The 14,368-nt window shown below is 40.2% G+C and overlaps 1 protein-coding gene across 1 annotated transcript; it reads right to left on the bottom strand.

The window, feature by feature from the left end:
* Positions 1-873: 873 nt before the first annotated feature.
* LOC143890870 (uncharacterized) lies at positions 874-4,235 on the bottom strand. Its single transcript, XM_077395555.1, has 6 exons — positions 3,887-4,235; positions 3,128-3,720; positions 1,717-2,190; positions 1,464-1,557; positions 1,210-1,358; positions 874-987 (listed from the first exon to the last, which is right to left on the bottom strand). The coding sequence occupies exons 1-6, from the start codon at positions 4,233-4,235 to the stop codon at positions 874-876; spliced, it is 1,773 nt and encodes a 590-aa protein (XP_077251670.1).
* Positions 4,236-14,368: the final 10,133 nt, after the last annotated feature.

Genomic DNA, 14,368 nt, shown 5'->3' with positions numbered 1-14,368 from the left:
TCATACCGTGTCTTTTGGACTTCAACCGATATTTAGGATAAACAGATTACGTTACCGAGTACGGGTAAAGTTAGACTCCTTCAGCCTTTTCTCGTATGTGTAACCGACTAACCTGTTACCCATACCCTATCATTGATTCCTTGGTGATTCAATCACAGTATTGGAACATTTTGGCCTTGTTCCCCTCTTGGTTCTCATGAATGTTCAAGAGAATTACCCGTTAAATTCTCATAGGAAGCGGCCTCACCTCCACATTCACTTAGGTCAGTCATCAAGTATGTACTGCAAGTAACATACTACCTAATACAGGTAATGAACTGATTAAGAGTCTTCAACTCACCCTACCTCATTTGCAATGAACACTATCTTCAATCATTTTGCATCTAAGAATAGGGGTGATAGTGTTAACAAACCATTCGGTGACTTGTTAGTACCTATTGAATCTAATTTCAGGGATCTCCTTTCACATAGGTTGGGTGTCCATCACTAATGGTTTAAGCCACGGGCTTTAATCCCATTCCTACCGATGTCTCATAAACCATCTTATTTATCTGTGGTTTTGTCGGAGGATCTACCAAATTCCTCTCCGACCTTACAAAGTCGAGTGCAATTATTCTCTCACTCAAATATTACTTTACCAAATTATGCCTCACATGAATATGCCTTCTTTTGCCATTATAGGTCTTACTTTTGGCCTTGGCTAAAGCAGCTTGGCAGTCACAGTGTAAAGATACTGAGGGAACTAGCCTTGGCCATAAAGGCACATCTACCAAAAAATTTTCTGAGCCATTCGGCTTCAGCTCCTGCTAGGGCTAAGGCTATAAATTCTGCTTCCATAGTGGAACTTGTACTACAAGTTTATTTAACCGATTTCTAAGAAAGCGCACCACCACGAAGGGTGAATACATATCCACTGGTAGACACTGAATCTCTTGAATCAGAGATCCAATTCGCATCACTATAGCCTTCCAAGATAGCAGGATACCCCTTAAAATGCAGTCCAAAGTTCATTGTACCTTTTAAGTACCTCAACAACCTAGTCAAAGCCTGTCAGTGTTCATGTCCTGGTCTATGTGTGTGTTGACTAAGTTTTTCAACTGCTAGTGCAATGTCAGGTCTAGTACAGTTCATTAAATATGACACTGAACCTCTAATACTTGTGTATTCCTTTTGAGATACCATCTCACCTTTGTTTTTCTTAAGGTGTACCTGACAATCTAAAGGTGTTTTCACAGGTAAACTATCATATTGTCCAAATTTCCTTAGAATGTTCTCTACATAGTGAGACTGGGACAATATTATTTCATATTCTTTTCTGATGATCTTCATCCCTAAGATTACATCAGCTTCACCCATATCTTTGGTTTCAAAGATTGACATTAAAAATCTCTTAGTAGATTTAACTATGTCTAAACTAGTACCCATGATTAGAATATCATCTACATATACACACAAAATCACACCTTTATCACCATTAAACTTACTATAAACACACTTGTCAGATTCATTAATCTTATAGCCATTTGTAACTAATACACTATCAAATTTGTCATTCCACTGTTTAGGTGCTTGTTTTAAGCCATATAGTGACTTAATTAGTTTACAAACTTTGTTTTCATGTCCATACACAATGAATCCTTCAGGTTGTTTAATGTAAATTTCTTCTTCTAAATCTCCATTTAAGAATGCTGTTTTTACATCCATTTGATGAATTACCAGTTTATGAATAGAGGCTATAACTAAAAGTGTCCTAATGGTGGACAACTTAGCAACAGGAGAGTATGTATCAAAGTAATCTATCTCCTTTTTCTGTCTAAAGCCTTTAGCCACTAATCTTGCTTTAAACTTATCAATTGTCCCATCAGGTCTTAGTTTCTTTTTAAATATCCACTTGCTATCTAATGCTTTAGTTCCAAGAGGAAGGTCCACTAGTTCCCAAGTGTGATTTTCTATTATGGTGTCTAGTTCACTTTTTATAGCTTCTTTCCAGAATACAGCATCCGGAGAAGTTATAGCTTCAGTATAAGTTACAGGATCTTTATCTATTAGATAGGTGAACATCCTATCTCCTAGATTTGTTTCTTTCCTTTGTCTTTTACTTCTTCTTTGTTCTTGAAACTCAGGGTCCAATTCCTTTTCAGTTTCAGTTTGATATCTTGAAACATTACTAGGTTCTTTAGGAATTTCTTTCTTCATAGGGAAGTGATGTTCAAAGAACTCAACATCCCTAGATTCAATTATAGTGTTATATTCTAGGATATTTTCAACTGATTTCAAAACTAGAAATGTATAGGCTGTACTGTTTTGAGCATATCCTATGAATACACAGTCACAAGTCTTAGGTCCTAGTTTTCTTTTCTTAAGTTCAAGTATTCCAACCTTAGCCAAGCAACCCCAAACTCTCAAATGAGATAAACTAGGCATCTTGTTATGCTACAATTCATATGGTATATGACCCTTCTTCTTTGGGGGGTATCCTGTTATATATATAACAAGCCGAAAGAAGTGCTTCCTCCCACAAGTTTAAGGGTAAACCAGAACTTATCAACATAGCATTGAACATATCCTCTAAGGTTCTGTTCATCCGTTCTGCTATACCATTTGATTCAGGTTGATAAGGGGTTGTGGTTTCATGGACAATACCATTATCATCACAGAACTTAGTTATAGAGTATTCTATACCTCTATCTGTTCTAAGTTTTTTTATCTTTTTGTCTAATTGATTTTCCACTTCATTTTTGTACTATACAAAGGCTTGTTCAGCCTTATCTTTGCTTCTTAATAGGTATACTTTAGTGTATCTGGAAAAGTCATCTATAAAGGTTATGTAATATATCTTTCCTCTTCTAGATTCAAGTGATCTGAAATCACCTAAATCACTATGAATTAGTTCTAGTAAATCTGATTTTCTTTCAACACTAAAGTGAGGTTTCTTTCTGAATTTTGCTTCAACACATATTTCACATTTGTTTTCACTAGGTTCAATTTTTCCATTTATTAAACCTAAGTTGCAAAGTCTTTTAATATAAGGTGCACTTCTATGGCCTAGTCTACTAAGCCAAATATTAAAGGACTCAACAATGTAAGCAGAAGAAGATGATGCTTTTTCATTCAGGATTTCAAGTACATTAAGAATAAATAAACCATTGGCATTGGAGCCCTTTTCTACAAACACATTATATTTGCTAATCATTGCCTTATCTGCTTCAAAGGTGAGCTTTAGTCCGTTCTTGTTGAGAAGTGCTCCTGATACCAAGTTACGCCGTATATCCGGCACATGCAGCACTTCCTGAAGTGCAAGTACTTTTCCTGAAGTTAACTTCAGCAATACTTTGCCCTTTCCAACGAATTTTGAGGTTTGTGAGTTCCCCATGAAAACTTGATCCCCTTCCTTAACTATGGTGTAGTAGAAGAAGCTTTGGTCTCCACAAATGTGCTTGGTAGCACCAGTATCCAGAACCCACTCCTTTGAATTTTTCACCAAATTTACCTCTGTCACAACCGCTGCAATTACATCCGCCTCTGTTAGATTAACCTTGGCACTGGACGAACCAGCCTTTCGGTATCGGCAGTCCTTCTTGTAGTGTCCGGGTTTTCCACATTCAAAACAGACTCCTTTCTTCTTGGGTCCAGATTTCTTGAAGTTCTTTTCCTTCTTTGGTTTCAGATTCTTAGACCCATCATTCTTGGTTTCAACAATGTTTGCCTTAGAGGTATACTCTTTGGCATTTTAGTCTGTTTTTCTCTTCGATTTTAATCCAAACAACTATTTGGTCTAAGTTCTATTCCTTTGTCATGTGCTTCATTCCAATCTTAAAATCTTTCCAAGACAAAGGCAGTTTCTCAATAAGAGAACCAGCCACGAATGTGTCAGGTAACTTCATACCTTCCTTAGCCAATTCTCCAATTAGGAACTTATACTCATCTATTTGAGCAGAAATAGGTTTCCCATCTTCCATAGCAAAGTCTAAAAAATTTTCTATCACATATTTCCTATTTCCAGCATCCTCTAAATTATATTTAGTTATTAATGCATTCCAAAGATCAGTAGCATGTTCATATGAATAGTATACGTTATAAAGGTCATTTGACAAACCATTCAAGAAATGATTCTTGCAAATATAATCGACATTATTCCAGTTTTCAAAATTAGAAGAATCTTCAGAAGGTTTTGATTGGATAACAACAAAAGCGGCACCGATTTGTTGCAGAGCAAACAAGATCTGTTGTTCCATCGTTTATAGTTCAATCCAGTATGGCGTTCGATCTTGGAAAAATCTGGAACGGTGTTGAGAATTCTGTTGACAACTGGGGTGCGAACAACCAAAGTTGGATTGGAATTCTCAACAGAGATGGGATCAACAGAACTTGGGTTTGGATTATCAGAAGCCATAGGATCAGATCTTAAAATACGATTCTTAAGATTGTTATAAAAACAGATTGGTCCAGCAAGGTCTGATTTATGGCTTGATTGAATCCATAAAAGATATATGTTATTCTGTCTCTAAATTAGCACTGTTTTAGATTTCCAAAGGAATAAAAAATGAATTTGTACTTATCTGTTTTGTTGAAAACGTTGGTAAAATCAGATTTGAGGAAGAAAGGCTGAGTCGTGCCACATGATCACTCTCCTTAAGAATCGTATTCGCCCCCTACGGTGCAACGAGATTCGCGAACCGACGCTCAAAGATAAAACAGCCTGAAAGGCGGTCCACGTGTACTCTCTGACCAGTCCACCTAGAACCACCTTGGAATAGTACTCAGATACAGAGGGAACGGAGGAAGAAGATGGTAGAAAACAGAAGCAATTCGTTGTAAAAGCTGTCTTCTCCAATGGTGCTGTTATCTCCTTTTTATAGATGAGAAAATGACTGTTGGAGGATGATTAATCACCATTATTAGTGCCTACACTTAATAGGGGTGTTAATAACAAAAACGTGGGGAGATTAAAAATTGATTTGATTTTAATGGGAAAATAAAAAACATTTTGGGCACTAAAAAGATACATTATTGTACCCAAACCCAAACCCAGACCCAGACCACGGCCACGGCCTGGCCCTGCGAGGCGAGGAAAACAAATCGTGAAAAGCCATGTTGTAAGATTGTGGAGGAAGGGTGGCTTTTGGAAAACAAATCGTGAAAAACCATGTTGTAAGGGGCGTTTGGAATGATGGTTGGTGAGGAGAAATTTCAAATTTAAGTGGCCATGTGGGATTTGAGGCGGAGTTGGCGAATTTGAGGACTTTCCAACTCAGCACCGGCTGTTATAAAGCCTACTAGTGAGACCAAAGCACGGATTGAAAGTATTTTTAGATTCAAAAGAAATTTCTAAAAATTGAAAGTTCGAGTTAAAGATAAAAAATTGCAAAAGAATAATTATGCTGGAGTTCTTAATAATCAATGATGCTTCACAACCAACTTGGAAAGAAATGATGGAAGAAAGCAAAATAGAAAATGAGAATGACATAATAAAATAAGTATATAAGAGCAAACAAAGAAAGAACATACAATAAGGGGGGGCGATAAATCCGCCCCTTTTGATTACTTGGGACACCCAGAAGCAGTGTATCAATGAATTCAGAGGGGCTGATGTACTTTGTGTCAAAAGTATTCAATGGGTCTGATTGCCACTACAGTGCTGCCGAGTGTCTTAAGTAATCAAAAGGGGCGGATATATCACTTCGCTACAATAAGGGCTCTCTATGACTAAAAAACTAAGGCTCTGTTCACTTGCCTTCTTGAGAAAGGAAATGAGAAGAAAGTAAGCCAAATTTTCCTGTGATTGGACATGATTTGACATTTTCCGCCGTTCACTTGTTTTCTCGGGAAAGCGGAATTATACAGGTGGAAAATAAAAATAATGACGTGGAAAACCAGCTTTCTTGCACTTTCCCTCTAAATTTTCTCACCAAAAGGATGGGAAAATCACTTTCCTGAGAAAATCACTTTGCCTGCATACTTTCTTTTCCTTTCTCGGCCAAGTGAACAACGGAATTTTCTCACAAAAGGAATTTTCTCACAGTTTCTTTTCCTTTCTTTTCCAGTGTTCCACGTCAGATTTTTTTCCTTTCTTTTCTTTTCCTGCAGCTAGAAAACAAGTGAACAGAGCCTAAGGGAATGTATTTCATTTTCTTGGTTAACCACGAAGCAAAAACATGAAGAAAAGCAAAACCCTTATGCATATGATATGAACAAAGGATAACATGTGTAAAATTACCCATTTTGGAAGAAGCTAGACATCAGTTACATAATTTCCACGTAGGCCTTTCAACAGGCTGTGAGTAAATGGATTTCTCTCTCACCCCCGACATTTATTTTCTCCTCAAGAACTTTTTGGGTTGCAGGAAATAAAACAAAACATCCCTGTAAATGAAATTTGAATTGTGGTGGTTCAAGTTACTTTGTTCATATGTAATCAAACAATTGAAAAGCAGGGAATTCTGAAAAAAAACAGAGAGAAAACTCCAAACCTTTTCAGAAAATTCTTGGAATACAAATAGTGCCTTGAATGTAATGAAAAACTTTATACCTTTGGTAAAAAGATGAATTGGACTTACTCTTCTTCTACATGTCGATGGAGTTGTTGCAGAGGGATGTGCCTGCTGCAAAACTCAGCAAGGCTTTCGTTTTGAGAAGTGGAGCCAAGAAGTATAGCCCAACCACAAATGCAGTTGGATCTTTTCTGCTGTTTCCACCAATCTCACCCCCTAACAACTAACCGAGGACCAAACGACCAGCAGCATTATGCCAGCGTTTGAGTATGTATAGATATTGTCGGAGAAGAGAGTCAGGAATGGATCAATTCACAATAAAAATAGCCATTAGTATGCAAAAGAACCAAACCCCATCATGGGATAGACTGAAAAAACATACTAAAAATGTTGATTCATAGATAAAAACTCAATTGCATGTTCGTTTACAATACATCCGAAGGTGAAATAGCGAGATGGGTGCTTTCCGAAATGATCATCCCTCAATCGTGTAATACTCTCAGTCATGCGTTCGGTGGGATGTTTTGGAAGGTCTTGGTAAGGTGTTGGAATGACACCTTAAGCGTTTGGGAAGTATTAATTGTCCCTATGCAACTTTTCAATTTCCGTGCCTCTGGCAGCGTTTAGCGTTTCCACGCCGCGGGATTAGAATCGACGGGCAGCATAGGCGTTTCAGGTTAAATGGGATTTAGAATGAGTGCCACATCAGAAGAAGTCTAGTAGTAGACGTTGACAAGCACGTCTACTAATAGCCCTATCAGAAGAGGTTTTCATAGATGTGAGCCCCACCTCTCCCACTGGTTTCTCAGGCCCTTCTTCCCCGGATGTAAATTCAGAATGGAGAGTCTGGCCGGTCTTTCTCGAATAAATCTCCTTCTGATGGTTCATTTAATCCAATGAAAGGTTCAAGCTAGGAGCCCACCTTCCCCTCTTTGACCTCTATAGCTATAGCTGGTGAGATGGGCTTGCATTGGAATTTGAAACACCACAACTGGACACATTTTGAACTACGATTCTATTATATCAAATATATCAAATGCTGAGTTGGCAAGAAGGGGGAGTGCACAAGTGCGCAAGTGGCTATCATCTTTAATCTCTAGATAGATAACTAGTGGGACTACCCGTGCGATGCACGGTTTGAGAGCTATTTCGAATTGGAAAAAAAAATGAAAGTTTAATAAAGAACAAAAGAGTTGGGTAGAGAGATAAAAACAAAACACCACCGTAATATAGCAATTTAACTTATTTAGAGGATAAAGAGGAGGAAAAATAATAGATGGGTAGAGTAACAATATATGAGTTTTACAGTTGGGAAGGGTCGTGTAAGAGGAATATAAAGGATGAAATAAATAAGAGGGGGGGTGAATTGATTTTAAACACTAAATTATCCCTTTTGAAAATATAAGTAGTGAACCTAGTTTGAATTTTCTTCTTTAGATTAGATTTTTGGTTAGTGCAAGTAAGATTAAAAATAAAAGAAATACCAAACCAAAAACAAGAATGAAGATGCAAGAAAAGAAAAGAACACACCGATATATAGTGGTTCGGGCAAAGCCCTACTCCACTCTTCTTAAGATCGTCCTTAAGGTTTTCCACTATTGGAGACCTCCACGATGCCCAGCTCCGAGGCGATTACACTTCCAAGGGATATTAAATAAGGATCCCCTTACACCTTTACACCGACTCTCCTTCTTCGCCGAGTTCTAAGCGATGCTCTCTAGGGTATTAAGATAGGATGCCCTAGCCACCTTTACAAGAAATGGAAGTTGAATAGCTTAGCTTCTCTTGAAAGCTTGATGCACTTTGTAGTCCCTTGATTGCTCTTGAATAATGGTTGCAAGTGAAAGCCCTAAATCCCAACTCAATAGATTTGCAAGTTGCAAGGCAAGTTTGGGAAGAAAAACAAAATCTTAAGCTCAAATGGGTTGCAAGTATTCTTGAATGCTTAAGGAGGTTTTTCAAATGTTCAAGAGAGAGGAAATAATCCTCTTGATGTTGTATATATAGCTTCCTTACAAAATATGACCATTTGGGGGTGTAGATAACAAAAATCACAAATTAATTCAAATCCCAATGGCTCTTTTTTGGTCTGTTGTGAGGTTCTCGGAGTTCTGAGAACCATTCTCGGAGCTCCGAGAAATTCTCGGAGTTCCGAGAAATATTCTCGGAGTTCCGAGAGAACGGCCAGAAGAAGAAAATATTCTACTGGACCATTTCTCGTAGTTTCGAGAAAATTTCTCGGAGTTCCGAGAAAATGGCCAGAAGCTATTGGACCATTTCTCAGAGTTCCGAGGGAACTCTCGGAGTTCTGAGCTTGGAGCTCCGAGAAAAATCTCGGAGTTCCGAGAAGCCTAAAAATCAGCAGATTTTGTGTTTTTATTGCTTGTTTGATTTTTGGCTTTTGGAACTCAACTCCTATGATAATTTTGGAATGTTTATGAGGGTCCCAACATGTTGGTCCACCACATAACCATTCACTAATCCATTTTAAGTTCTTAAGTGTGTTTGAAAAACTCTTTTAAAAAACACTTTGCCTTGTCTTGGAAATCTAAAGAGAAAGGATGTACAATGATACCTATGTAACCTTCAACTTCTCTTTAGTCTTGGTCTTCAATTGATCTTCCATCTTTTGTATGCTTGCTTGAGAGATGATGTGAGCTCCACTTAGCTCCTTTGACTCTTGTGTTGGTACGTCTTCAAGCATTACCATGTAGTGTGTTGGTTTCTTCAATGATCAATCCTATCTTAAACACAACACTTCAAGGTAAATTGATTAGTATTCAATAACACAATCAATTATGTTTAGAATCATCAAAACAAGATAGGAGAGTAGACCCTTGGGCTTGGACAAAACAGAATTCTACTATCTTAATAGGTTAAATATATCAATTTATCAATATTAGAGAGAAAAGGGATGCGTACTAAGATTATTAGAAAGGAAAATGATCCCTCTTGAAACTACGCAATCATTAATTCCGAATGAAGAAAGATTATTAAACACAGTCAAAAGGGGCATTCAAGATTGTTAATATATTAAACACAGGAATATATAACAAAAGCTACTTTTATTCCTGTGTTAATATATTAAACACAGGAATATATTAACATTCTAAATGAAGAAAGATTACAAAACATAGTCAAAAGGGGCCCAATGAGGCTTGGGGGAGACACTCGGGCTTCCAAAAGATTTCAAAAATTATCTGCAATTGGGCATTTTTTAGGTTTTTTTCGCATTTAGGCTCTATTCTTTGGGGATTTCGGATATTTAGGGACTCAAATTTCTGGAATTTTATTGAATTTTGGGATTTCAGGGCCCGGTCATAATGGGGTGTCTACAGCCGCCTCCTCAGATCGGGGTCCACAGGGTGATGATATATTCACACCCCCTGTAGGATGATTCGCACCCGTTATAATGTGGGTGTGAATCATCCTACAAGGGGTGCGAATTTATCATCTCCCTAGCTTTAATACCTATTTGCTGCTTGTAGTAGAAGTGTGGATTGAATATTAGAGAAGTCTTTAGGAAAAGTGTAACTTACCCGTATTAAGCGAACATCCCAAAAGAGGGAGCTCACTATTTTGGAATTCTTTATTTAACCATAGTTAAAGAATTCTCATTTTAGTTCCGGTTTAGGATCAAAGTTGTGTAAGAATGGCTTGCGAGGGTCAAAGGTGGTGTTGCAGGTTACGTTGAACCACTCGTTTATGAAACAGTTGGGATCTCTAATGCCAAAAGGGTAGGGAATTGCGACATTACCACACTTATCTTGGTACCCAGGTTTTGCCATAGAAGATGATAATGTTGTTGTTGTTAGCCATAAGAGCTGAACCAACACATGAAGTGTCATCTCTCCATGTTTTGTAGGTTTGATTCTCATAACTTTTCTAGGCTTACTTGCTTGTTGTGAGGCAACGCAAGTGCCGCACGGACCTCAATCCCAAACCAAAGGTCCATGACAGTTGGTATCAGAGCGGAAGTTCCTACCTACATTCATAAATGGCGAAGAAGAATGCTACCCAAACACTCCCTCCGGAGTCTAATCAGGTCCGTGATGATCTAGAACCACTCAATGAACCAATACCGGTGCGAAGTACAAGAGAACGGATTGATGGTGTTGAGGAAAGGGTGACAGAGGTAGAGCAACAACAGTTTAATCTTGTTGAGTTGACAGAAGGCCTTGGTGTGGAGACCAAGGGCATGATAGAATAGGTAGAAGAGTGAGTCCATGCTCTTGCTGAGTTATTGAATCAGGCCATGATGGAGGATCTTCGAAAGCAAGTTGAGACCTCACTGGCCAGGTGAATTTACTCATGAGGACCATCGGTAATGGCATAGGTGGTCACGGTGATGGATAGGGTAGCGGGGTACGAGTGCCTGAACCACGATGCTACGCCGGTGCCCGTGATGCTAAGGAGTTACAAAACTTCTTGTTCGATATAGAACAATTTTTCCGTGCAACACATCTTGATGAGGAGGCCAAAGTCACTACGGCTAGCATGTACCTCAGTGATGATGCCAAATTCTGGTGGCGAACCCGTTATGAAGAGATTGAAGCGGGACGATGTATTATTGACAGTTGGGAAGACATGAAGCGAGAACTTAAGGCACAATTCATGCCTGAGAATGTGGAGTTCATTGCCCGAAAGAACCTACGGCGCCTTCAACAAACCGGGTCGATTCGAGAATATGTGAAGAAATTTTTGACTCTCATGCTTGATATAAAGAGCATGTCAGAGGAGGACAAGCTATTTCAATTTATGGAGGGACTAAAACCTTGGTCTCAGACAGAGCTCCGAAGAAGAGGAGTTCAGAACCTTGCCACGGCAATGATTGAAGCAGAAAAGTTATTTGATCATGTGGGGGATGACACAACAAACAGGAAGAAAGACTTCAACAACAAGCCATCTTGCAGCTTCAACAGGCCCCCAGCAACATGAATACCTCTAGTCGGTCTTTTAGTAGCACAAAAGGAAGCGATAGGAGAACCTATCCCAGAGAAGGGTCCAGACAATACAATGAGGCACCAACTTCTGCGTCCCAGGGGCCGTGCTTCATATGCACCGGTCCACATTATACTCGGTTTTGCCCAAAAAAGGGGACTGTCAATGCTTTGCTAGCTTCAACTTCCTCACCCCATGCTCAGAGCGAAGAGGAAGAAGATGAGGAGGAACCAAAGATGACAGCTCTAAGCCTGTGCACTACTATCAAGGGACAAGGTGCCAAGAAAATTCTTTCTAAAGGAGTCCCATCCAAAGCTTGATGTACATTGAAGCATGCATCAATGGAAAGATGACTCGGGCTATGATCGATATAGGTGCTACACACAACTTTGTCTCGGAACAAGAGGCAAAACGTTTGGCGTTGAAGCTCGAAAAAGATGACTGGAAAATGAAGGCAGTAAACTCAGAGGCCCGCCCCGTCACTGGGAAAGCAAGGAGTGTACCAATCAAGATTGGAGCATGGTCTGGAACAACCAATCTCATGGCAGTACCCTTAGATGATTTTCATGTCATCTTGGGGATAGAATTCTTGAACCACACCAAAGCAGTTCCAATGCCCTACTTAAACTCCTTATGTATGTTTGGAGAAAAAGCACTTTGTATGATTCCTGCCACTAGACAAGAGAGGAAAGACGTCGAACACTTAATGGCCCTTCAGCTAAAGAAGGGTTTAAAGAAAGGGGAACCCACCTTCGTGGCAACCTTAAAAATGGGAGAGGCACTGGTGGGGAAGATCCTCATTCCCCCGAGCATCAAAGATGTTATAGAAGAATTTAAAGATGTCATGCCTGAGAAGCTACCCAAGAAGCTGCCGCCAAGGAGGGCAGTGGACCATAAAATCGAGCTAGAGCCTGGCAGCACACCCCCAGCCTGTGCCCCCTACAGAATGGCCCCTCCAGAGTTAGCAGAGCTTAGGAGGCAACTCAATGAGCTACTAGAAGCAGGATTTCTTAAGCCTTCAAAGGCCCCCTTTGGTGCCCCAGTTCTATTCCAAAAGAAGCATGATGGGAGTCTACGATTGTGTATTGACTACAGGGCCCTCAACAAGCTGACTGTGAAGAATAAGTATCCTATCCCCCTAATTGCTGACTTGTTTGACCAACTGGGAGGAGCCAGATACTTCTCCAAGCTGGATTTGCGATTCGGCTATTACCAAGTGCGAATTGCAGAAGGAGATGAGGCCAAGACAACCTGTGTAACAAGGTATGGTGCCTTTGAATTCTTGGTGATTCCATTTGGCCTTACTAATGCCCCTGCAACCTTTTGTACTTTGATGAATGGGTTGTTTCATGAGTTTCTAGATAAGTTTGTAGTGGTCTACCTCGATGACATTGTAGTATATAGCAACACTCTCGAAGAACACGACGATCATTTAAAGAAGGTCCTTGGGGTACTCAGAAATAACCAACTCTATGTGAAGCTAGAGAAGTGCTCATTTGCTCAGGAGCGTATTATGTTCTTGGGTCATGAAGTGGGTGGAGGAGAAATTCGCATGGACAATGAGAAGGTCTGTGCCATCCAAGAGTGGCAAATTCCAACCAAGGTGGGAGAACTCCGGTCATTCCTCGGGCTTGTTAACTACTATTGGCGGTTCATATCAGGATGCTCAAATCGAGCAGCTCCTTTGACAGATTTGTTGAAGAAAGATCGCCCGTGGTTATGGTCCGAAAAATGTAATACTGCCTTTCAGAATCTCAAGGATGTTGTTATGGTGGAGCCAGTGCTACAGCTGCCAAACCATTCGCTGCCATTTGAAGTTCAGACTGATGCCTCAGACTATGCTATTGGCGGTGTGCTTATGCAAGAAGGGCACCCGATTGCTTATGAGAGCCGCAAACTCAATGACACTGAACGAAAGTACACCCTGCAAGAAAAGGAGATGACCGCAATAGTACACTGCTTGCGAGTTTGGAGACATTACCTTCTTGGCTCCAAGTTTGTTGTCAAAACCGATAATGTAGCCACAAGCTATTTCCAAACCCAGAGGAAGTTGTCACCAAAACAAGCTCGATGGTAAGATTTCCTTGCAGAATTTGACATGGTTCTAGAATACAAGCAGGACCGATCGAACCAAGTAGCCGACGCACTCAGTCGAAAGGCTGAGTTGGCCACCTTGAAATTGGATGAACATGCCTCCATGTGTCAAATAAAGAGCAACCTACAAGACCGTATTCGTGAAGGGCTTGAGAAAGATCCATTCGCCCAAACTATCATGCAGCTTGTGAAGGAGGGAAAATCACGATGTTTTTGGACCCAAAACTGTCTCCTACTGACCAAGCGGAGTCGAATATACATTCCGCAATCAGGTGACCTAAGGAGGGAACTTTTGAGAGAGTGCCATGATACTCTGTGGGTAGGGCACCCTGGGATTCATCGCACTCTCGTCCTGGTTGAACGTAGTTACTACTGACCCCGAATGAACGATGATGTGGGAGAGTCTGTTCGGACGTGCCTCACTTGCCAGCAAGATAAGGTGGAAAGGGACAAGCCCTTGGGACTCTTAGACCCGTTGCCAGTGCCGAAGGGACCTTGGGAGAGTATCTCCCTAGACTTTATTGTGAGCTTACCCAAAGTTGGGGAGTTTGGCTCTATCATAGTGGTCGTGGACAGGTTTTCAAAGTATGCAACCTTCATACCAGTGCCATTATATTGCAGTGCAGAGGAGGCAGCTAGACTATTCTTCCGCCATGTTGTGAAGTATTGGGGCGTTCCTCAGAATATTGTCAGTGACAGGGACCCAAAATTCACAGGCCGCCTGTGGACCGAAGTGTTTAAGTTGTTAGGCACAAAGTAAACTTCTCCTCGAGCCTACACCCCCAAGCCGATGGACAGACAGAAAGGGTAAATGCCTTACTTGAAGAATACTTGAGGGAATT

The sequence above is a fragment of the Tasmannia lanceolata genome, unplaced genomic scaffold, assembly GCF_043159265.1.
Source record: "Tasmannia lanceolata isolate RefF3 unplaced genomic scaffold, GAP_Taslan_0.1 ptg000002l, whole genome shotgun sequence".
Lineage (NCBI taxonomy): Eukaryota > Viridiplantae > Streptophyta > Magnoliopsida > Canellales > Winteraceae > Tasmannia > Tasmannia lanceolata.
Note: the sequence above shows the minus strand (reverse complement) of the source record. Positions and strands in the feature narration are given on the sequence as shown.